This window comes from Vipera ursinii (genome assembly GCF_947247035.1).
Source record: "Vipera ursinii genome assembly, chromosome: 2".
Taxonomy (NCBI): domain Eukaryota; kingdom Metazoa; phylum Chordata; class Lepidosauria; order Squamata; family Viperidae; genus Vipera; species Vipera ursinii.
The window spans coordinates 208,890,372-208,915,797 of record NC_139513.1 but is presented as its reverse complement, the minus strand read 5'-3'; the positions used below and the strand labels follow the sequence as shown (position 1 = coordinate 208,915,797).

Sequence of the window (25,426 nt, the reverse complement as noted above, 5' to 3'; positions counted from 1 at the left end):
CATGACTCTTTTTGCATTGCTGGCAATGGGGTGGTCACAACTTCAGTATGATGAAACCGGGCCCGCGGGCCGGCAGTTTGACACCCCTGAACTAGATTATCTTCTAATTAGGTCAGTGCTCTGAATAACACATTCAGTTTATAATCTTTAGATTATTTGGATACAGAAGAAAGGTGGATGTACAAATAGAAGGGGGCAATGTGAACTGCTGCCCCCCCCCCAATTTGTAACCCTGGTTAAGGAATTATCTACATGAATTATTTTGGGAACAGCCAGTTTAGTGATTATTTTAAAACACTGATCTTCCTAGAATTTGAGGTTCCCCCAAATTCCACACAAAATAGCACAAAGTGAGGGGGGGAAAAGACGGGTTATGTCCATTTAGATTTTTTTTGCAATATGATTAAGAATGGCCAGTCCTTAGATACTTCGGATCTAATGAAAGCTGGGTAAATTTCCCTTTTCATAAACCAGTCCTTATTTATATGCCTGACCAGCAAACATGAACCTATTTTGCTGATCTTTTTTTTTCCCCCAGACCCTGGAGCTTCTTCCCCCTAAGTCTATAGTTGATGCCTACGTCCTGCTGAATCTCGGCGATTCTGTGACTACTGACCATATATCTCCTGCAGGGAATATAGCAAGGAACAGTCCAGCTGCCCGTTACTTAAATGGCAGAGGGTGAGTCCAGTCAACACCCCGAGGGAGAGGAATTTCTTTTGGACCAAGAAATTCTACCTACTTTCTTCACCATCATTTAGTCCATGGGTAGGCAAGCTCGGCTCTTTTATGACTCATGGACTTCAACTCCCAGAATTCCTGAGTCAGCCTATGCTGGCCTAGGAATTCTGGGAGTTGAAGTCCATGAGTCATAAAAGAGCCGAGCTTGCCTACTACCCCTGATTTTTAGTCGCTCAGCTGTAGATTTCAACAGCAACATCTAGAACCCAATTACTGCGTTTCCGTAACTCCTGCCAGGGCTGAAAGAGAAATATTTCCTAACTGCTCTCCTCATTGTGCTAGTTCTTGTGTCTAGATTCCTGATTTTTTTTCCCAGCCTCAGACTCCAATCCTAACTTAGAAGAAAGATAGTTTCTTTAATGAATATTAAGAGAAAGGCTGTCCGTGCACAAGGGCAAAGTATATTTTCTGAATCATTTTAGAAGCACATTCGTAGTTATAAGCGTGCTGTCTATAGTCACCTGTGTCCTAGAGCAATGTTCCTCAACCTCAGCTTTTTTTAAACGCTGGGTGGACTTCAGCACCCAGTATTCTCCATCCCACATGCTTTGTGTTAAGGTCCTCAGTCTTTAAATCCTCCAAATTGTATTGTATATCACCTTCTTTCTACCATGCCTTGTTGAAACCTTTTTCTGGCATATTTAACTCCTTGTATTATTTTTGTTTGGGTTAGGGCTGTCACTCTTCCTGAACATACAGATGAGGAACGAACCAAATAAGCTACTACTTCTTCATTGTAAAGGCTACATTAACACGAGTCTGAAAGTACCGATCTCCCACCATTTCATTTATAGACTGAAGAATAAGGGACGGTCCCTTCCGAGCATCTTCTTCTTATCTGTTATGCAGCTTCAGGCTGTATCCTCTTTTATCTGATTTTTTTTTCCACACACACACCCCGGGCAGCATTTCTTTGCCGATTTCTCAAGGTTTTTCTCACGTGCCATTACAAGGGATCATTTCAAAAAAATGTTTTAAAAATGTTTTGGAGATGCTCCCAAAGCCTATTCTTCCTTGATCATCTTTCAGAAGAATTCCTCAAATGTAGCGTCCTAAAGACTTGATTGGGATTGGGTGCCCTAGAACTGTCAACCAGCATGGTAGAAAATTTTGGAGTTGCATCTCAGCAAATCTGAAGGGTCCAGCTTAGAGAGGGCTTGAAAGATTTTGGTTTTCCTCGCCCTAACCCTTCCTCTTAGCATCGCTATTCTGCCAATTAAACCTTCGAGGTAATGGTGTCAAATCAAGGTCGTTTGAGTGGCCACTATGTACTGTGGTAGATCTTTCATTCAAAGAAGCTACATGCCCGGGGACCGAATCTCTCTGCTTATTTATTACAACTTTTGAATATTAAGCCTTGCCTCTTTGGCCTCTTGATAGTCTCACTCCTCGAGATTTCAACTCCTACGGCTCGCGCCGGGGCAATGATGCTGTCATGGCAAGAGGAACATTTGCAAACATACGCCTATTGAACAAATTCCTTAAGAAGCAGGCCCCGCAAACCATCCACTTCCCATCTGATGAAACTGTAAGTATTTTCCCTCCCAGCGTTAGGTTTTGCCCCCGTGACTGGGTAGTTTTTGGCTTTCCTGCTATTTTGCAGGACTGTGTCCTTTCAGGCAGGAGTTTCAATCTATGTGTTTAGTAGGCTTTGGGGTGCTTATACAGCACAGTAATCCGGGGCTTTAGAGGCTGTTGTAGGTATAAAAACCAGGAATTCCCTTAGAAGAAATATTCTGCGCTTAGTTACCACGTTTTCAGTAATAGTGCATAACACAGACACCGGTGAAAATTCTGCGCACGTTTTCCATTGATGGAATTCCATGGACCACGTGCCAGCTCTGGACAGGCGGCCTCTAGAAACTTGTTTTGGATTTTGGATCTTTTCCTGTTAGGAAAATAACACGCTGGTGGATTTCCCAAAAAGTGCTTGAATTTTTGAGAATTTATTTTGACGGTGGGTTTATTTAGCCTTCCTAGCTGGCCAAACATCTCAGTCTGAAGAGCTCCCTCTTGGTCGGCTTTCGTTGACGGGAAACCAGAGCTCAAAGACTTGGCATTCATGTGTATGTATGTATATGTGTGTGTGTATGTATATGTATGTGTGTGTATGTATGTACACACACACACACACACACATAAGGGACGCGGTGGCTCAGTGGGTTAGGACGCTGAGCTTGTCGATCAGAAGGTCGGCAGTTTGGCGAGTCGAATCCCGAGTGCCGCATAGCAGAGTGAGCGCCTGTTACTCATCCCAGCTTCTGCCAACCTAGCAGTTCGAAAGCACATAAAAATGCAAGTAGAAAAATAGGGACCACTACGGTGGGAAGGTAACAGCATTCCGTGCGCCTTTGGCGTCTAGTCATGCTGGCCACATGACCACGGAGACGTCCTCGGACAAGCGCTGGCTCTTCGGCTTTGAAACGGAGATGAGCACCGGCCCCTAGAGTCGGAAACAACTAGCACGCATGTGCGGGGGAACCTTTACCTTTACCTTTTTACACATATACATACATATATACATCTTGGTCACCTTGATTTTAAAGTGCAAGGATAAATATATAAATAAATATATACATCCCCATTTGCATTTCACACCAAGACACGACTCTGAAAGCTGCTCCTTCCCTGTAACTCATTCATTTGCCAAATGAAACTAATGGTCCCTGTATCCCCTACAGTTAATGCTTCCAGAGGAAAAAAGTGGCTTTTTTTTCCCTTTCTGCCTTATACGTTACTCACAAGGGGACCGTAGGTGCTTGTTTTCTTGCAGACGTTTCACTACCCAAACTAGGTAACATCATCAGTGCTTAGTAAGGAGCGGGCTTTGCTCTCAGTTTATATTTGGCGTGGGTGGGAGCGAGCGATCTTGGAGGCTCTTCGGTTGGGCTGTTCGCTGTTCGCTTGTTTGGCACTTCCTTAATTGGGGCTGCCGAACAGCAGCAGTCAACACCTAGATGAGCCTAGATTAGCTCCACGATTCACGTCAGACCAACAGACAAGAAGCACACAGCATCCCAATCAAGGAACTACCAAACAGGCTTAACAGTAAAGAGCCCAACGAAGACTCCCCAAGACCACCCCCGCCAACGCTGAAGGGCAGGCCACTGTAACATAAACTGACAGCAAACCACACTCCTTACTAGCACTGATGACGTTACCCGCTTTGAAAGGTCTGCAAGAAAACAGCCCAGCTCGGAGAGCAGCGCGGGGGAAGGCCACATTTTTCCTCTACAGCCTTAATTGTAGAGATACAGGGAACGTTAATTATTGATTGATTGATTGATTGACTTATATGCCGCCCTATCTCCCAAAGGACTCAGGGCGGCTAACAACAATAAAATTCAGAATACAAATATTAAAAAAATAAACTATCACAAAGCCCCACTAAAATCAATAAAAACATTAAAAACATAATTAAAAACCCTTATCATCAGTCCAGGTCGGCCTGTTGGAAAAGGTATGTCTTGAGGTCACGATGAAAGGACCGGAGATCTGGGGCCATCCGAAGCTCAAGGGGGAGCTGATTCCACAAGGCAGGTGCCCCCACAGAGAAGGCCCTCCCCCTGGGGGTCGCCAGCCGACATTGTCTGGCGGACGGCACCCTGAGGAGGCCCTCTCTGTCTGAGCGCACAGGGCGATGGGAAGTCGTTCCTGGCAACAGACGGTCCTGCAAGTAACCTGGGCCTAAGCCATGTAGGGCTTCATAGGTAAGAACCAGCACCTTAAATCTCATCCAGAGGGCAACCGGTAACCAATGCAGCTCACGCAGGAGGGGTGTAATATGGGAGTGTCGGGATGCTCCCATATCACAACCCGCGCGGCCGCATTCTGCACCAGCTGAAGCCTCCGAGTGGTCTTCAAGGGCAACCCCATGTAGAGGGCATTGCAGTAGTTTCATTTGGCAAATGAATGAGTTACAGGGAAGGGAGCAACTGTGCTTTCATGGTCCATCATTTTTTTTATGGTCATGTATTAGTGTAAAACGCATTACACTGTAATAGTTAATGAGCTAATCTGCAATAGCCATAGAAGGAAGGGATCACCGGCTGGAGACGTTGCTTCACTAACTGAGCTTCAATTGCATTCGGTGCCTCTAGCTGGACGTGTTTGATGCTTCTGAGAGATACCAAGAAGCCGGCCACCCACTCATCATATTGGCCGGTAAGGAATATGGTTCGGGAAGCTCCCGGGACTGGGCTGCCAAGGGGCCCTTCCTGCTGGTGAGTAAGCTGTTTTAGGAAGGGTGAGCTTCACAGCATCATAGGTTTGGATAAAGCAGGGGTAGGCAACCTTGGCTCTTTTAGGACTCGTGGACTTCCCAGAATTCCTGAGCCGGCATGGCTAAGCATGGAAACCTGTCCCTTTCCCCTCAGCATGGCTGCTGGCTCAGGAATTCTGGGAGTTGGAAGTCCACGAGTCATAAAAGAGCCAAGGTTGCCTACCCCTGGGATCAACCAATGGAGTCCATCTCCTGCTCTCAGGTTTTTGTTGTCTATTCAATCTCTGTGTCAAACTCCTCTTTCTGCTAGGTTTTTTCACCCCAGATATGTCCTTGTAGGTTGACATTTATTTTATGTGGCAGTCCTCAGCTTACAATGGTCCATTTAGTGACCGTTCAAGGTTACAACGGCACTGACTCGATGATCGTTTTTCACACAACCGTTGCAGCACCCCCATGGGCACGAGATCAAAATTCAGATGCTTGACAGCCGACTCACATTTATGACGGTTGTAGCATCCCGGCATCACGTGGTCCCCTTTTGAGACAAAAACCAGTCAAAGTCAAAGCCAGATTCACTTAACCACCATGTCACTAACTTAACAGTTGCAGTGATTCCCTTAACAACTGTGGCAAGAAAGGTCATAAAATGGGGCAAAATTCACTTAACAAAACTGTCTCGCTTAGCAACAGAAATTTGGGGCTCAACTGTGGTCATAAGCTGAGGACTATCTGTATTCTGCGGGACTGTGGAGCACGGATCTTGACCTTCTTTTTACAACTTCAAACAGTTTAAAAGTGCTGTCATATTCCCTCCCCCTCCCCCCCAATTATCTTTCCTCCAAACTAATCAACATCCCTAATTCTTCTCATTGCATTTCTCTCCTCCTCTTACTCTGAAAGAGTAGCAGACAGAATTTGTCTTCGCACACCAAGTGGGCTCTGACCCATACAGTGGATCCATTCCTCCGATTTTGAAATTTAAACTTGATAGATACAGCCCAAATTTGCATTTTTAGCAACCTGTCGTACTATTGACTCATGTTCAGGAGTTCAATTTCAATTTTAAATCCTTTGTGCAGATACTGTCACCAAGCCAGGTATTCCCCATCATCAGGAGTTCAACTTCAACTGTACGTAGTACTTGTGATGAAGTACTTAGTCCTAGTTAGGCATTATATTCTGAAGAGGCCATAATGCCAAAATGCAACATTGGGGTTTATCAACAGGACATCCAAGGGCATTACTGCATTTGTTTCTCCCAACTGTATCTGTTCGGAGCCCAATGATGCTGTGTATTGTTTTGGATCGTATCACTGAAATCTTTCAAGATTTGATGATTCTAGCAAGATTTCAAGGAACGATAGCTTGAAAAGGGTGCCTAGGCCTGAAAATATTAGCAGTCTTTGGGTATAGAAATAATCTAGGGATTTTAAGTCGTATTCCCTTATAAAATGTGATAAATCAGGATCCCCGCACATGGAAGCTTTCGCTTCTGTTGAAGCAAGCCGGACTAAATTCCAAGAGTGCAGCAAAGAGCAACAAAGATGATTAGGGGACTTTCTGCAAGCCAAATCCTTCAAATGACCACTCCGGAGCCCCCAAGCACGCTAATGTATTGCCACTGAAAATTAGACATTTTAATAGTTCCCCCCTTCCCCCCCCCCCAAATTCATGGTACGTTCAGCATCTGGGAAAGGAGGAGAACGTTTTGCCCAATAAGTCTTGACAGACATTCAAGATTTTGGTTCAGCGGGTGAATTCGGCTTCCACAAGTTCTAGGTTATAGCTCCAGAGTGAAAGATACTCTTTCGTTTATACACGATATACGTGCATTTATATATTTGGATGGTTCAGCGGTCCTCTCCTCTGCCTGCCATGTCTTCCTTCAGTTCCTATTTACGATGGGATTGCCCTTTGGAGGGAAAGTTGACTTGCCACTTTTGGTCGGCAAGCTTCTCAGATGTCTTAAGACCATGGAAACGGAGAAGTTACTTCCTTGAGGCAGACCACTGGTCTGTCTAGCACAGCATCACCAACCATCAACTTTTTCCCCCAACCCTAACCCTAGAAGTGTTAAGAATGGACCTGAGATCTTCTGCCTGCATAGTTGCCCCCCCCCACAAAAACATTAGCCACTTCTTTTCTACAACTTTTTTTAATTTAACTATTAACCCGCTTGTGTCTGTTCCTCAGGGTATCAAAGCAGTCCTTGCAGAGAGCTACGAGAGGATTCACCGCAGTAATCTGGTGGGCATGGGAGTTATTCCCCTGCAGTATCTCCCGGGCCAGGACGCGGAGAGCCTAGGACTGACAGGGCGGGAACGTTACACAATTATTATTCCCGAGGACCTGACGCCCAGAATGAATATCCAGATCAAAGTAAGCCATTTCGGGGGGGAGTGTTATTTTAATACTGTATCGCAGAGGTTCCCAACCCCTCAGATCTCTCGTTTAAGAAGTTAGCTTTCTTTAAATGGGACACCCAAAGAAATGCATCCAGGAAAAAATGTGTGGTGATGTAATTTATTTCCAAGGAGATCCTATTTCTTTGGGGTTTGGGCGTAATTTTTTTTTAAAAAGTCCCTGTTTGTACTTGGTACCTTTCCTTAATCCTCCTTGTCCTCTTGTGTTCTCTCCACAGTTGGACACAGGAAAAACATTTCAAGCCATCATGAGGTTTGACACAGACGTGGAGCTCACCTATTTTCGTAATGGTGGCATCTTGAACTATATGATTCGCAAAATGGCATCTTAAACCCCCAAATGAAGCACTGCTCATATCCAGACGCCCACCTTTTTCCAGAGGACAAAGGGCTCAGTAATTATAAATGGTGTAATTATGAGGGGGGGGGAACCAAAATATACAGTAATGAGGAAATTATGTCCAGTTTTCCCCAGCGTAGTGCCTTCCAAGTGTATTAGGACTACAATGTCCAGACTGTCAGGGCTGGCTGTGGCTCCTGGGGGATGTGGTCTCAGCAGAATTGAAGGGAAAGGCTGGTAAAGGGTATGTTTCTACACGGTCAGCCCTAACCTTTTGGCCACTAGCCCGATTTACGTGTATACTTGAACTCATCCTTTCTACACTACTGCATTTCATCAATCTGTTTTGGACTTGTAGTTGGAACAAAAACTTTTATCACCCATGTATGTGGAGGCTATATCCTTTTCAACGTTTTATACAGCATTTAACAGTCCCACTTTCCTTTTCCTACCTGCCTAAGAAGTTAACCCAGCACTATTGCATTAAAAGCGCTAATCAAAAATCCCTCCTTGAAATTTTTAATACTGCTAAAACAATTAAATAACTCGGCTCTTTATTCTTTGGCATATGTACCTTCGTTCTTGTGTGCCTTCGTTCGTGGGACCGCAGGATTAAAGCTATTTGTAACGAACCAGATTTCAAAAACCAGGTAGAACCTTTTGTGGATTTTACTTTGCTTTTTGGAAACAGGTTCAAGATAAAGAATAAATTTTGCTTTATCAGGAAGAAACATGCCTTGAGATTCTGAGCAATGTTGCAACAGCAATGGGATCCTAACAATAGATTCTAGTTGATATACTGTAGTACCTTTAGTCTTAAAATCTGAAGGATGAAAACTTGGCTTTCTTAACTATCATTCTAATTTAACCTCACCTTAGAATATCTTCAGCCACTTTTTTAAACACCCAAGTACAGTTATAATTTAAAAACTACCCCTTACTCTCAGCTTCCACAAATGACCAATGATCCTTTAAAGTTTCAAATATATACCTTTGTTACTAAATTGCATAATTAAAAGACAGCGGTGGCAACAGATCAGCTTTTTTTTGAAGAAACATTGATTAATGGAAGCATAGTAAGAGCCGGACAGATGTCAAAGCTACCTTGGAGTTTGAATTTACACTGGAGTATAACTGGAAATTTAATGGTACCCCGGTTACCAATTTGACTTTAAAAGCAGAATTAACTAGATTGTGCAAGATTATAAACAGAAGCTAAAATAGGCAGCACTTCACAGAGACATTTCTTCAATATTGAAGTCTTTCATTGCAAAATCAACATCCTTCCATTTTCGGAAATGTAACTGCTCGTTGCTAACAACATCCTGCACGGAAAAGCTCTCAATTTTGATGATGGGAATTTTGTCAAAGGTCTTGTACTTCACAATGATCCCCCAGTCGTGATGGCAGTTGATGCAATACATCTTGGCTTTTTTCTCAAAATTCCCATAGCTGTGTGCTTTCTTATGAGGTCCTGTGGTATACCGTGTTTTAAAATTCTCACCCAAAACAGTATGGTGCGACTCCTGGAATGAACACAGTACAGTTACATTCATTATCTGAATCACTTTGTAAATGAATGAGAAATATAAGGCTGCATGCTTTCTGGTCAACTTAAAATCATAACCTCTGGGCAGATTAAGTGCACTTCCATTTCTCCTCTACGGTTCTGCTTCCAACTTTTAATTTTGATACGGCAAAGCCAAGTTTTTCTCAACTAAATATAAAGAAAGGCTTTCTCACGATGGGACGCATTCAGCTACCTCAGGTTTTATTTAAAGGGAAAGGTTCCTCCGCACATGCGTGCTAGTCGTTTCCGACTCTAGGGGCCGGTGCTCATCTCCGTTTCAAAGCCGAAGAGCCAGCGCTTGTCCGAGGACATCTCCATGGTCATGTGGCGGGCATGACTAGATGCCAAAGGCGCACGGAACGCTGTTGCCTTCCCACCGTAGTGGTCCCTATTTTTCTACTTGAATTTTTTACGTGCTTTTAAACTGCTAGGTTGGCAGAAGCTGGGACGAGTAACAGGCGCTCGCTCTGTTACGCGGCACTCGGGATTCGACCCGCCAAACCGCTGACCTTCTGAGCGACAAGCTCAGTGTCCTAACCCACTGAGCCACCGCATCCCCTAGGGTTTTATTTAGGCCTGGATAAATTCCAAACTTCACCTTGTAGTAGGAACAGAGAAATATATCTTTATGTAATGTTGACACAGAAAAAAAAAATGTGCATGACTCCTTTGAGCCCATCTGGTTTGCCTTTTTCACCTTTTTTTTTTAAAATAAAAGTCCACATTTAAAAAAAAAGAATTCACCCTTTAGCCCTTATAGCTTGCAGTCCTGCTCGTTGAAATAAGTTTGGAAGAAGGATGGGATTGTCCAGAAATCTGCAATGCAATTTTTATCCCAGTTGGGCCAAGTCCACAAGTGCTATTGTTTCTGGTCTTTTTTGAGTTTTATGGAATTCGTTGGATTAGGAGCTTACATGGAGATGACAGTGGCTTTTGAGGCCTTAAATCAAGCCTTTGACGACCCTTCTTGTTTATTGCCTACACCACGAAAGCCACAATATATGTGGAATCCATGTGTGAAACATTTAAAATTTGTGGTGGGGTGGGGTTTGGAGACTGGCTACTTTTTTGGTGGAATGGTGGAGGCCTTCAAAATGTATCCTCTCTCTATTGTGCATTCACAATTCAGTCGAAAAATGCACCTGTCCAAATGCATTTAATGTAGGCACAATTACCCTTGATCTTGCCATCAATCTGACCACTTCAAAGGGACTAGAAAGTTAAGAGCTCCGTTTACCACACTCCACCTCTATGTGTAACCCAAAGGCTGGGACTCTCTCACTGAATGTTCTTTCAGTGAACAGAAGCACAAAGTGCTAAAATTTACCCTTACAATTGGACAGGCCAACCTTAATATTTATTTATTTTTCACTCCTTTTAGTGTAAATGTAAACCCAAAACTCACGAAGCTGCATACTCAGCTGTGCAAAGCTTTAAAGGAAGGTGTTCAATTGAAAGGTCTAATTTAGTAACCTTTTTAAAATAATAATAATTCTTGGGTAAATTTGAAGTTTAAAATCAAACAGATACCTTTGATTTGCTCTGCTTCCTGCACCCTAGTCCTGACACCTCTATTATAGAGAAAGCGCAGAGAAACTATTAAAAATACTGTATATAGCAATGAAAGCCTTAGCACTTTCCAGCTGAAACTGCATCAATCTCCTCTAAAGCTGCATTTCTTAAAATATGGTCTGAGGAGTCCTGGGAGTCCCTGAAGACCCTCTCAAGAGTCTACAAAATCAAAATTATTTGAAAAATATTGTTAATGTTAAAATCCCATCAAACAATTGTGAGAAATGGAAGTGGCAACAAATGGGTCAATTTCAATTTTCAGTACGATAAATATCAATAAATATAGCCCACACAAAGAAAAAGGAGGGTTTTTTTTGGGGGGGGGCATAATTTTTAAAAGCGGGAAGGGGTTCTGAGAGAAAAATTTAAAAAAAACACCACTTCTCTAAAGACTCGGATCATTGTGGTGTCCATTTTATTCTGCCAAAAAATTAAGCAGATGCAGGCATATTTCTTTCCTGATTTATAGTCTATGGATAAATTCTTTTATTGATTCAAATCTTTGAAACTCACAAGCCCAGATTTGGACTGAATCGGGCCTTGTTCAGAACTGAACTGGAGCGGAACCGATCTGTACCCATATCCCACCCCAAAAAAGGCACTGTTGGAAGCTAAGGCAGCAACAGGAGGTTACCTCAATCACCCGGAGATATTCCGTACTGCAGGCCTGAATCTTGCATTTGCCACACAAGAGAACTCTATTGTTTTTCCAGGGCTTTGATTCTGTCGGTTTTTTCTTGGAATCTAGCATTTTTACCAGCTGGTTTTGCAACACTTTTATCTGGGGTGAAGAGAGAAAGATGGAGTTCAAGTCACAAGGCACCAACTACTCTCGAGATCCCAGGAATGTTGTCCTGAATCAACCTCCTCCTCCTCCTCCACCACCACCACCACCACGACCCATCCTGAAAATGAAATAATGACAACCAAACCTTGGCAGTAAGCAAAATCGGAAAACAGCAGCTTTGGCCGTTGTACATTTGAACAGGCTGTTGCTCATTTTAAAGTGCAGGTTACACACCCCACACCCCCGCTAGGCTGAATGGGACATTAGAAAGCCCTCACTGAAAAACTGCTCACCTTCTGTGCAAAGACCTTTTCATCCCAGCTCTGTACCTCTTCAATAGCTCTGTTCATCATTTGCTCCTTTTCTAAATTGTACCTCTCCTTCTCTTCCTGTTCTTTTTTGCTCGTCACAAGAATGCACTTGCTGTCTTTTGCTCTTCCGCGACCTGGAGATGGCACATTAGAGGAAGTCTTCTTTTAGTGACCATAATAAAGGTAAAGGTAAAGGTTCCCCCGCACATGCGTGCTAGTCGTTTCCGACTAGGGGCTGGTGCTCATCTCCGTTTCAAAGCCGAAGAGCCAGCGCTTGTCCGAGGACGTCTCCGTGGTCATGTGGCTGGCATGACTAGACGCCAAAGGCGCACGGAACGCTGTTACCTTCCCACTGTAGTGGTCCCTATTTTTCTACTTGCATTTTTACGTGCTTTCGAACTGCTAGGTTGGCAGAAGCTGGGACGAGTAACAGGCGCTCACTCTGTTACGCGGCACTCGGGATTCGACCCGCCAAACTGCCGACCTTCTGATCGACAAGCTCAGCGTCCTAACCCACTGAGCCACCGCGTCCCTTCTAAGTGACCATAATAGGAACTAGCAATTCCATTGCTAAGGAAAGCAAGACACTGGGTGGGAAAACACATGACCACTATCGTGCTTTCTGGCTTGAAATTGCAAAGACTTATTCCATTTCACACCTTCAGGTTTTATTACCTCTAACCATTTTACTTCAGCTTTTCCCTTTTCCCCACTCCCCTGCCCTTTTCAATGCTCACCTCAGCCTGGGGTAATTATCAAGAAGGGAATTAAGTGTTCGTGCTTACATTCATTGGAGAAGAAGAGTTACAAGAGTAATTTTAATGAAAGAAGGGTACCAGCTCTGGCAACCACAAGCATGCTAAACAGTCCAGTGTACAGTATTCCCTTTTGTGTGCCAAATTACTCTCTTATAATCCCTTTCTCTCTCCATGATCAAGTCATGAATAATTGTTGCCAAGACCACCTTCTTCAAATGAAACTATAACTGGCATTACAAGAGACCCCTCTAGTCATGGCGTCTATCTATCTACCAACAAAGATTACAATGTTGAGGAGGATCCTCAGGTTGCAGATCTGCTCTACAAAAAGTGTTACGCTATTCAGAATGACAACCAAAGCAGATAAGGACCAACTGGCTTTGAGACTTCTATGTTAAAGACTTCAATTTATTTCTTCCCACTGAACCCATTGATCTTTATAGCAAGTTTAGCCCAGCCCAGGATGGAGATGTACAACTGAATACTATTCACTTGATAAAGCTATTGAAAAGTGGGAGATGGGCTGGGGAGAAGGACAAACCTTACAGCACATCCACTCATGAAAGAGCAGAGCTATTTAAAACAGCCACCCCCAAACCTTGTAGGAAGTACAGAAAGATGCTGTGGTTGATGGCACTGAACACTGCTGAAAGGATTTAAAAGGAACAAAAGGTGGACAATCACTCACTCACTCACTGCAAATCCTTATGAAGGTTATCAGCCAAATTGGCCAAAACTGTTACAGTTCCATGCGTAGGCCTGAACATTAACTGAAAATTATCCAGGTGGTTTTTAAATGTTGGCCCCCAAACAAGGAATAGATTAGCAATTGATTAGAAATTACACATTCAGTGACTGTTCAAAGTTACAACAACGCTAACCTGGGATATTTACGATGTGTGCTCACAAGTTGCAACCATTGCAGCATTTCAATGGTTGTGTGATTGTGACAAGGGCACTTGGCAACCAGTGTGCAATTCTGGCAGCCGCAGGATCCTACAGTCCTATTATCACCAATTGCAACATTGGCTGCCTACTCTCAACAAGCAAAGTCAATGGGGAATCATAAGATTATTAAATCATAGGATTATTATTATGAACCATGTATGGTGTGGTTACACTGGGCAGGAGACCACAATGCTATTGTAGAGTTGTAGTTTAGCTGCCAGTGTACGGTACCAGCTCTGTTGTAAGACATGCTTGTTCGCTTCCTAAGGTGTGTCACAGGAGGGTGAACTGGCTTCATACCACAAATCACAGTCAGATAACATCATGTTGAATGACTGAAACCAGACTTGCCCAAACTGTTCCTAAAAATTAGAAGTCGTTTTTTTGCTTTACGACATTGCTTGATTATGATGATGCTCTCACGTATGGTCATTAACCGTAGTTGGATTGGAGAAGTCCAACAATGGTTCCAAGCATTACAGAATGCCTCCAATATCAAAAGCACTTTGCGTTTCCATAATAGAGCCAAATAAAGTATGGTTTGCTGAATTGCTCTGTATCTGATGGTATTTCGCACTAGGGTGGACAAGCATGGCCTTCAGTTAATGTAATTAAAACCTCTACATTCAGGTCTCAGAGAATAATTTTGCCGACCTACCTCTGACTTGTATCATTTTGATGACGTTGCCTATATATTCATAAAGCAGGACCAGGTTGCACTGAGCAATATCGATCCCTTCGTCAGCAACTGAAGTTGCTATTAGAAGCTTGCTGTCCCCGTTGGCTTTGAAGGCATCCAAAGTCCCTTTTTGATTTGGGAGGGTCATGCCTAAGAGAGGTGAGAGAGGAGAGTAGAAGAGAAGTGAGAGTATCCCAATCACACAAATATTGCTCTTATCACAGGTCTGCAGAGGGTGCTCGAGGAAAAAAAAAATACACCATGCCGTAAAAACCTAGCCTTGCTGATAGTCAGCTCCATAAAATACAACACCTGGACAGGTTTCAAGTTCTTAATAAAGTTGCAGAGTGATACTTGAAAGTCTAGTGCAGGACAGGGGTTAATCCTCAATTCACCACCATTTGTTTGGTGACCATTGGAAGTTACCACAGCGCTGAAAAGGGTGACTTAGGACTGGTCCTTGCACTTATAACTATCCCAGCATCCCCATGATCAGGTGAGATTCAGAGGCTTGACAACCAGCCTGCATTTATGATGGTTACAGTGTCCAGGATCATGTGATGACTATTTGGGACTGTCCCAGCTGGCTTCTGACAAGCCAAATCACTGGAGAAGCTGGTTTCGCTTCACTTATCAGCCACGTCAAAAAGAGTTGTAAATTGAGGCACGACTCATGATGCCTAATTAGTTGATGTAAGTTGGTGAGAACCCAAATAGATAAGATGTGCATTCTGAACTTTAGATCTTGTGATGAGTCATGATAAAACGGAATTGGGGCTATTTAAAACTTGGAAATTATAAATATCAAACGATAAAATATAAATATTAATGGGAAACTAAAAATTGGAAAAAATTAACCAGGATGTTGATTGTCTAAAAAGACTGAATGTTAAAAAACAACTAGTAGGATATGTATAAATTAAAAATTATTAAGATAAATGTAAGAAAGTTATTTTTGATTTAATTGATAAAGTAAGAATTGTATTAATTTAAAGGTGAGACAGTAAATACCAAGGGGAAAAGAGGAAACATTTAATGTAATGTAATAGTTTGAGATCTGTACTAAAGATATTTGTAGGTTATTGAATTATTGACCAACTCAGCTGCCACGTTGCTTTTCAAATATTCAAATGTAAAACTAGAAAACCAATAAAATCTTCTAAAAAAAGAGAGAGTGAGTTGTAAAATGAGGCACGACTCATTTAGCAACCGCCTTGATTAGCCGTGGAAATTCTGGTCCCAATTGTGGTCATACGTTGAGGACTATCCGTTTACCACCCATCCCTGACCTATACAGTCCATCCGCGTTTCCTCACCTGTGCAATGGTTTCTTTTCCCACGTCCTATCAGTGCCTGTGGCTTCAGATGCTGAAGTTCAGGTGTTTCTTCTATCCAGTTCTTCAATGCCTGTAAAATTCAGGTGTGATAAGAGGGATCGAAGTTTCGTTGGGCAGGTTGGGCTGGCGTGATTGTGCGTATAAAGACCTGCCCCCTTTGTACGTAATCACAGAAGTTTTGGAAATATCTCTACCGTATGACATTTTAACAACAACGAGCACACTGCTTAACGTTGGAAATTCCGTTCCCAATTTCTGTCCTAACCTGAGGACAACCGGTAACAAGAAGAGAGGGATGGCAACATCGACCCTAACCCTTTCTTATGATGCTACCAGGTGAGCAGAAGCCTTTCAGCAGCTCACCAGATGGTTGGGAGAGTGCATGGGGGTCCCATGGCAGAGGAAATTCCCCACCCATATCAAAACATAGGTAAGCTGATCTTAAATGCTAAGCCACACACAGCAGAAAATGGGGTGGGGGGGGGAGAATAATAATAATAATAATTTTATTTATATACCGCCCTTCTCCCAAAGGACTCAGGGCGATGAACAGGGCATTCCCTCCATATTGGAAGAGTTTCTTACTGCCAGCAGTGCTCTTGTCTTCACGAAGAGAATGGTGCGTGTCTCAGGGTTGACATGATATACCTCTCCCAGAATCTCTCTAATATCTTCCAGTTTAGGGTTTTCATTGGATTCATCCTCGGAAGCAGCCGTGAGTTCGGGCAAATTAACTGGGAGGGGGGGAAAAAACCCGCAATTATCTAAGGACAGATTAGGGACACTTTCCCTACAAAACTATAACCTAACACCGTACAGATAAATAATTAGATTTTTACTGGACTTGTTTATATAGGTAGATAGCTGCATTTCTAAAGGATTCAAAAATCAACGACAATAATTTTGCACTTCACCTTTCATCCAGGGCAGTATGGATCAAGGTTGCTTTTTTAAAAAAATAAATCTTGGAATTGGTTTATGACAAACTTTTATCAGTTGTCTTGTTATAGAGTATCTCTTTTATTCACACGCTTCTTTCTCGCTATTTGTCTCTCTCTCCCCCCCTCCCTCCTCCCCCCCCCCGCAACCCCGTTCCTTAGCTCTGGTCTGTTCTGTATTTTGACCTAATTCTCAAGTATAATCACTTAATACCCACTTAATAATATGATTTTAGCTTTTTCCGTATCATGCTAGTTTTTTTTTATCATACAGGGAACTAGCTGGTAATATATCAGCAATCAACCATATGAACCTTCACCTGAAAATGATAAAATTAGAGAAGATAGATGTGTGTGTGTGTGAGACAGACAGACAGAAGATAGAGAGGAGATAGACAAAGATAAATGGATGAGAGAGACAAAAATTATATGTATATGGAGGGAGAGAGAGAGATGATAGAATATATAAATAGTAGACAGATGAGAAAGGATTGAAGCATTATTGGAAGACAAGACAGTTACGTTGTTTACTGTGTAAGTCAGGTTTCTCAAGTTGGCATAGAAATATGTTTGGCTCATCAAAGCAACATGAATGTAGGGACATTTTTAATATATATACATATATATATATATATATACATATATAAAAACACCTTCGAAATTAGAAGCCAGAAGCTGTTCAATTTTATCAAAGTCGCCATTTTTGGTATCCTCAAAATAATCCTTCAGATAAATCAAAGCATCTTTGGTTCGGGCATCTTCATTGATGATTAAGGCATCATTGTATTTCTGTGATAAAAAAATATTATTTACCTTATTTTTAATCCCATATAAAGGTCATTCTGAAAGCATGGCAGCAAATGACACTCAGGAGGGGAAGGGGGAAACCCTTACAATCACAGCTGGTCTTCCTTTAATGATAGCAATAGGGACTACTGCAGGGGTAGGCAACCTTGACTCTTTTATGACTCGTGGACTTCAACTCCCAGAATTCCTGAGCCAGCTAAGAGTTGAAGTCCACAAGTCATAAAAGAGCCAAGGTTGCCTACCCCTGGACTATTGGAAATAACTATGCAACACAGTCAGGTGACAATTTACGACCTGTTCCCAATTGCCATGGTAACCCGAGGACACCCTGTAGCGATGTGATATTTCAAACCTAAATCCTTCTGAATTCAAACGACTTGCTTCAATAATCTTTCACATTTGAGGCACATCCAGAAAAGATCGAAATGGCCTCACTTAAACATAAAGCAACTGATTTGAACTCCAAAGGCAGCATTTCAAATGAGAGACCCTTCCAATTCACTAGGCTGGAATTGCAAGTTTTCAGCGTAGTTTTGTTTTTGTTTGTTTTTAAAAAAACATTTTTAGATGCAACTGGAAAAAAACACCCTACCTAACAGTAAGCAAAACAATTCAGAATGCAACAAGGTCATTTTCAACAGGATGAGTTACATGTCCCAGTTCTTGCAGCAGTCATCTGACACTCATAACAAATCAAGATACTCTAATACTCCGTTGACTACAGTAACGCCAAGAAGAATAGCAATATAGCACTTATATACTGCTTCACAGTGCTTCACAACCCTCTCTAAGCGGTTTACAGAGTCAGCATACTGCCCCCAACAATCTGGTCCTCATTTTACCAACCTCGGAAGGATGGAAGGCTGAGTCAACCTTGAGCTGGTGAGAATCGAACTGCCGAACTGCTGGCAGTCGGCAATCAGCAGAATTAGCCTGCAGTACTGCACTCTAACCACTGTACCACGAGGGCTCTAAAGAAGGAAGTTACCCACCCGGAGGTGCTGCGTGCAAATAAAAAGAGCCCTGCAGACTCGGCTTTCTTCTTCCTTATTTGACAGCTGTAACACCACAGCGTTCTTCTGCACATCGACTATCCACTGCTCGTATTTCTGGGTCCCATAACATTGATTCTTCAACACAGACAGGTTATCTAATGGAAGAAGGAAAGGTTTTTGAAAAACGTATTGAAGGCCTAAAATGAAGAGTAGAGAGATCTCTTTATTCACGTCATAACTCAAGGGGTATTGTAACCTACAGCACTACGTATTGTATTGTTCTGTCAGGCAAGAACAGGGGTGTCAAACTCAATTCCATTGAGGGCCGCATCAGCATTGTGGTTGCCCTCAGGGGGCCGGGTGGGTATGGCCAGGGTGGGCGTGGCCTACTGGGTGGGCGTGGCCAGCTCTACATCGTTTGCATCAAGGCTGCCTATGGGGGCCTGGGCAGGAGTGGGACAGATCTGAGGGTCTCTGGGCCATGGCCAAGGCAGCGGGGGCCGTTCCCTCACTGTTTCCAGGATGGCTTCGTGGGCCACATGAAACCACTTCGCGGGACGGATCCGGCCCCCGGGCCTTGTGTTTGACATGTCTGGGCTAGAACATCTGGCCTGTATTTCACTGCATGCTGGCCTTTGACAAGGCGATGAAGACATATAACCCACTCCACTGGGTTATATTCCATTGTGTGCTGTCTACCACCTTATGCTGTCTGTTGCACTGTTCTGTTGTGTACTGTTTACCATCTTATGCTGTCTTGACAAAATCTTGTCTGCTGCTCACTGGAGAACAGCATCTGCCAGAGATTCAGATGGCCCCCACCAAAGACCTGGTTGTTTTCTTAGGCATTTGGGTGAGGTTAGTTGAGAACTGCTGTAACCAGTGTGGCTTTTTGGTGAATGGGATTGTTCATCCTTGGGTATCAAGAGTTGGTAGTTGTGTGTTTGTAATTCTTGTATGCCTCTCAGAATTAACTGTGTCAGAGGGTGGTCACATAAATCACATAAATAAGTAAAATAAAGACTGCATTGTCCAGAGTGCATGATAGTCTAAATTGAATGGAAATATAAACATGATAGATTAAGAGATAAAGAGATAACAGACAGAGATGAGAGCAGAGAGAGCAGAGAGAGAGAGAGAGGGAGGGAGAGGGAGGGAGAAAATATGTGCTTTGAGTTCTCTTTAGAATTATGGTGCAATATGTGACATTATATCTTGTGGTAGATAAGTTTGCTTTGCTTAGTAGTATGTTGTATGACTATGTTTAATAAACTGAGCTGTAATGTGAATTGTACAGCATAGCAATAGCAATAAGACATACTGCTTCAGAGTGCTTTGCAGCCCTCTCGAAGTGGTTTATGGAGTCGGCATATTGCCCCAAACAATCTGTGTCCTCTCATTTTACCAACTTCAGAAGAATGGAAGGCCTGCCATATTGCATTCTAGCCACTGGTCCGCGATGACTCGAAATGCGAATTGTACAACATAGTGCACTTTAATATGCAGTTTATACTATTTTGAAATGAAAATTCGGCTGTATTATGCATTATGGAATATATTATGAATACAAACTCTATTATGAAGCTATATAGTACAGTGAACTGGATTACAATTTTTGTGATGAATGGTGTGACTGTACTTTGTTGTTAGCTGCGAAGTCGTGTCCGACCCATCGCGACCCTATGGACAACATTCCTCCAGGCCTTCCTGTCCTCTATCATCTTCTCGAGTCCATTTAAGCTCATGCCTACTGCTTCAGTGACTCCATCCAGCCACCTCATTCTCTGTCGTCCCCTTCTTCTATTGCCCTCAATCTTTCCCAGCATTAGGCGTGACTGTACTACATAATGGTTAACGTATCTATGTAATGTGTGTGTGTGTGTTTATATGTCCATGGGTATATCACACCTTGATGCTCTTAGAAAGAGACTGCTTTGGTTCAGATCACAGGAAAAAGTGATCATTTCACAAAACTATGTTACATCAATGGAGCATATAACCGACATCACCAAGCAATCTCCATCATCTTACCAATAGGATGAAATTGTCTTGCTAGATCCTCTGCTTTCGACATCATCTGAGACACAATATCTACAAAGCGATTTTGTGAACGAGTCCCAACAAGCCTAATAACTGCAGTAAAAGTAAAAAAGAAACTGCCATTATTAGTGTGTTATTAGCTGCACATTTAAATATTCTAAAACTATTACAGGTCCTTTGTCCAAGAAAAGGTTATGTGTTTTAGAACTTGGGGAATTAATTTATTGTGCTATCTTTTTCCAACTTTTGCCTTTCAGAGATACGGCTATAGTACCAGTATACCAGTCATCAAGTATACAAAAACAAAGTCCAGTTGCCTTTTGAAAAAGCACCTTTGGGACAACCATGACCTGGATGACTGAGAATCTCCATAGATAAATAAAGGAAGGTGTCAAAGTAGCTTGGCATATTGTTGAGGAAGTGTCTAATCTCTACCACAAAGGAAGGATGCAGGTTTATCATTGTGGAATTCCTGGAAAAGTCAACTGGGTCCATCAGATCGAGGTCCCAATGGGGAAACCCCTTCTAGCCTAGAGTTATACAAGGTATATTGTGTTTGAAATATGTGCATGCTCAATTTATATTTAAGAATTTTGCTTCCGGTACAGTATGACTCTCTTCAACTGCTCAGAAACGCTGACAATTTGAGGACTATAAAAATGGTCTGAGCTGAAAATGTCCCCTTACAAGTCAAAAAAAAGAGAAGTCCCCAGGCTTCAAACAAACTGTTCAAATTTCACCAGGAACATTGTCACCCTGTCCTGTGTTCTAGAAGTGTTCTTCATTCAACACGGGACTGGCTGGAACATTTCAAAATTGGGATAACCCAGTCTAAACTCAAAACAAGGTACTTTGAACTTGAAAGTGTTCTCAACCCAAAACGTTTCAAAACGTGACATGTTCTGCATACTTTTAGAAACCTCCCTACTTTTTAAATTCCTGAGGGAATTCCTGAAATTTGGCAGGATCCCCCCACTGGAGTACACCAGGAATGCCATCTCAATTGACGGCTAAATTAATCCATTGCTATGCGTCTATTCAAGAAGAAACATGCATTTAAGGAAAAGTCCCTACCTAGCAACAGGAATTAGCTTAGTTACAGAGCATCATCTGACAAGTGGAGAAAGCTGTCAGTCTTTGCTAGATAGGTAGCTGTCTATTGAATTCAGCTGTGCCCCAACTTCTAGCCCAGGGATGTTTAATGGAAATGCCAAACAGGATCTACATAATTTGACTATCGAGACTTTTAAACTATTGCCAGAGTTCCACAACTTTTCCAGTTTTGCAGACCGGCATGGGGAAGAGGAAGGGATGGCTCTGTGTCAGTGGCAGGCGAGCACATGCATGCAGCTCCATTTACACGAGCGGTGGGCATGCACACCCGCCACTCATGCAAACAGAGCATGCGTGTGTGCTCACCCACCACTTTCGTGGCCCGGTTCCGAAGGGCTTAAGGCCCGGTAGCGGGCTGCGACCTGGGGCTTGGGGGACCTCTGATAATAGGACATCCCCTATGGCTCTTCAGATCTCGCTGAGAGATGGGTTCTATGGCAGTTCATCCCCAGTAGGAAGTCTCAACAGAACTGTTACATGAAGAAGTGTCTGGAAAGCAATCCAATTCGAACCGCAGGTGCATTTGACGCCGGATTTCATGGGCATTCCCCACACCTATTTGCAGCAGAGGGAAATGCGAGACACATACAATATGTCTCATAATATTAATATATTCCCTTCATTGCCCCCCCAAAAAAGTTTCTTAGTATAAATTGCTGAGGAATTAAGATTAATGTGCATGACTGCTTGTGGTTTTCTTGGAGACATCCATTTAGTCACTATGAGAACAAAACGGGATACTTGCAGGACCGTCTGCTACCGGGGACGACTTCCCATCGCCCAGTGCGCTCACACAGAGAGGGCCTCCTCAGGGTGCCGTCGGCCAGACAATGTCGGCTGGCGACCCCCAGGGGGAGGGCCTTCTCTGTGGGAGCACCAGCCCTTTGGAACCAGCTTCCCCTTGAGCTTCGGATGGCCCCGGACCTCCGGTCCTTTCGCCGCGACCTCAAAACTTTTCTCTTCCATCAGGCTGACCTGGATTGATGATGGGTTTTTAAATATGTTTTAATTTTTAACTGTAGTTAATTTATTTTGGGGCTGTTATTTAATTCATTTTTTAATTTTTGTATTGTTGTTTTTTATTGTTGTAAGCCGCCCTGAGTCCTTTGGGAGATAGGGCGGCATATAAGTCCCAAAAATAAATAAATAAATATTATTTATTTATTATTTATTAATTTAATTTATATACCGCCCTTCTCTCAAGAGACTCAGGGCGGTGAACAGGGCAATACATAAAAATAGGATACAAAAATTAAAATTATTAAAACATAATTAAACAATGCCCATAAATAATACAGATTTAAAATTGAGATAGTAATAAAATCCCACCCCGTCCCATCAGGCCAGGCCCGCTTGTTTAAAAAGATGGGTTAATAAAATGCAGCCCCATCCCTGCCTACTCCCATTCAAGTATATTGCCTCTTAATTTGGAAGGGTGGAGGCATTGGAGGAGGCAGCATAATATCCAACATAATTGCATTGTAAGGGATTTCAAGGTTAGACGTGGTCACGACAGGTTGTTTAATGACTGTTCAAAGTTAACGATGATCTCAAAAGGGTGCTTTATGACCAACAAACACCCCCTGCCCTTATAAATTTGTATACCTCTCCCATGGTCGTATGATCTTGATTTGGGTGCCTGGCAACCTGTTCACAACCGATGGACATTTGTTAAGCTCCTTGCAGTCATGTGATGGCCATTTGCAATCTTCTCTGCTGGCTTCCCCAGAAAGTCAGTGGGGAAGCTGGCGGAGAAGATTGCAAGCTGAGTGGACCACCTCTCATCTCTGGGAGCTGGGGTGATCATCTCAGCTCTACCCCATCAAGATGAGATTTCCAGCCTGCAAAGAATTTCCCCTCTCTTCTGTTTTTTTTTTGGGGGGGGGAGGGCCGCTCCAGAAAAGGAACCAAAATTATCAAGGTTTTGAAATATTCATGATTTTAGCTCTGTTTCTGCAACCTGAAGAGTTTCCCCACCCCCTCCATTAGATCTCCTTACCTTAGATTCCTTCTGCTCAGTGACCTGGGATATCACTTAATTACTGCAACTGGGGGAGGGGGTGTTCTGGGATTACAATCGCTGAGTGAAACAATCATGTGGTTGTCTCATTTAATGACCCTTTTGCTTAACGACTGAGATTCCAGTCCCAAGTACGGTCATTAAACTGAAGAACTGCATGCACTCTTTTTTTTTTAAAAAAAAAGGATTACTTGTACTCCAAGAGAGAGAATGAGAATGCAGGCTCACTTTTTTCAGGTTTATGAACAATTTCTTCTAGGTCCTTTATGTTCTTTCTGACTGTTGAGACCACTTCAATATTGAGCGAAGCACAAATATTACAGATGTAGTCTATGGCCTCCATTACGTTTTTGGCATTGCCAATGCCAGGAGAAGCGGTCAATCCTACAATCTGAATAATTAAAATGCATTCACTTTAAACTAGAAGTACCACACATGAATTAAGACACTAAAACATGAAAAGAAAGGACAAGGAGGGGAAAAAAGAAAGAGGCAATGTTGCCTCAGAATTATTTTCATTCACCACTTGCGCCTTTTTCCTGGCAGACATCGATGGAAATCAGAAGATGAATGTCCTCTTAGCCTTATTCAAAGAAATACCACGAGGAGTATTAAATCATTAGAATTTAAACTAATACCTTAGATTCTTTACCCCATCGTGGTATTTAGAAATTAAGTTTTAGAAGTTGTATATTTTTGTAACTCTCTATCTTGTTTATCATTAACAACAATTCCAAACCAACCAGTGGAATAGCCTGCCTCCAGAAGTTATGGCTGCTCCATCACTGGAGGCTTTCAAAAAGAGACTGGACAACCGTTTGTCTGAAAATGGTTTAGGGCAGGGATCTCCAACCTTGGCAACTTTAAGACTTGTGGACTTCAACTCCCAGAATTCCTCAGCCAGCTTTTCTGGCTGAGGAATTCTGGGAGTTGAAGTCCACAAGTCTTAAAGTCGCCAAGGTTTAGGACCCCTGATATAGGGACTCCTGCTTGAGCAGAGGGTTGGACCAAGACCTCCAAGGTCCCTTCTAACTCTGTTATTCTATGTTCTAATTATTACTGCCAGTTGTTTGAAATAGGCCAGGTCAATAAAGAGGAATGGCTGGGATTTCAAGAATACTCTTTATGGTTGTTGAGGTATTGTACAGAATCTTGAAATCCTACCATACTTTCTCTCTACTATTACTTTATCCAGGAAAATCAAGGTGGGCTGTTTTGAGTTCCTTTCTCGCACTTTCTCTTTTCCCAGGAATATTTTTTTTCTGAAACAATTCCCTTAATAATTGGTTCCTGCCCTGGCCATTCCCCAGCATCCAATCCACATGCCATGGCATTTATTTTCATTTATTTAAAAAGGGGAATACATTTCTTGGATAAACTGCGAAACTGCTAGATGCTAATGGTGGATCAGATCATCAGCTTCTAATCGGAAATGATCAGACTTTTTATCCTCCCAGCCATCCAGAGTCAGGTGCAATTCAAAGGTGTGTTATCGATAAACAATATTTCTACGTCTTCTTCCAAGGGGTGGACAAATTAGTCCTCCAGATGTTGCCAAATTACAGCTTCCAGCATCTTTGATCATTAAGTTTATGGAATTAAAAGTTCAGCAATAATTTTGAAGCCATGCAACTTGCTCAGCCTTATGGCTTATATCGTTTAATATTTGTTGCTATTTCCTGTTCTAACAAGTATGTCAGCCATATGTTTCAGAAAATAAGGCCTAGACCTGCTCAAGTCTCAGAAGCAGAATAATGAACAAACCAATCATTGAGGACACCTTTTGAACGCTAAGTTTGGCTCTGAGTTTATTCATTGGGTT

General features: G+C 42.6%; 2 protein-coding genes across 5 annotated transcripts in view; one reads left to right on the top strand and one right to left on the bottom strand.

Moving 5' to 3' along the window:
• ACO1 (aconitase 1) overlaps positions 1-8,294 on the top strand; it is a 61,085-nt gene extending 52,791 nt beyond the window's left edge. For all 3 annotated transcript variants that reach the window (XM_083353773.1, XM_083353774.1, XM_083353775.1), the window contains 5 exons: positions 539-681; positions 2,122-2,269; positions 4,842-4,964; positions 7,160-7,345; positions 7,608-8,294. In XM_083353773.1, the coding sequence (XP_083209899.1) occupies positions 539-681; positions 2,122-2,269; positions 4,842-4,964; positions 7,160-7,345; positions 7,608-7,721 (714 nt within the window). In that variant the 3' untranslated portion in view covers positions 7,722-8,294. The remainder of the gene's footprint in view (positions 1-538; positions 682-2,121; positions 2,270-4,841; positions 4,965-7,159; positions 7,346-7,607) is intronic.
• Positions 8,295-8,382: 88 nt separating this feature from the next.
• Positions 8,383-25,426, bottom strand: part of RIGI (RNA sensor RIG-I) — a 34,843-nt gene continuing 17,799 nt past the window's right edge. For both annotated transcript variants that reach the window (XM_083353771.1, XM_083353772.1), the window contains exons 9-18: positions 23,833-23,995; positions 20,463-20,564; positions 18,429-18,586; positions 17,283-17,418; positions 16,277-16,425; positions 15,671-15,761; positions 14,334-14,504; positions 11,952-12,103; positions 11,506-11,652; positions 8,383-9,255 (exon numbers count right to left, since the gene is read on the bottom strand). In XM_083353771.1, the coding sequence (XP_083209897.1) occupies positions 8,962-9,255; positions 11,506-11,652; positions 11,952-12,103; positions 14,334-14,504; positions 15,671-15,761; positions 16,277-16,425; positions 17,283-17,418; positions 18,429-18,586; positions 20,463-20,564; positions 23,833-23,995 (1,563 nt within the window). In that variant the 3' untranslated portion in view covers positions 8,383-8,961. The remainder of the gene's footprint in view (positions 9,256-11,505; positions 11,653-11,951; positions 12,104-14,333; positions 14,505-15,670; positions 15,762-16,276; positions 16,426-17,282; positions 17,419-18,428; positions 18,587-20,462; positions 20,565-23,832; positions 23,996-25,426) is intronic.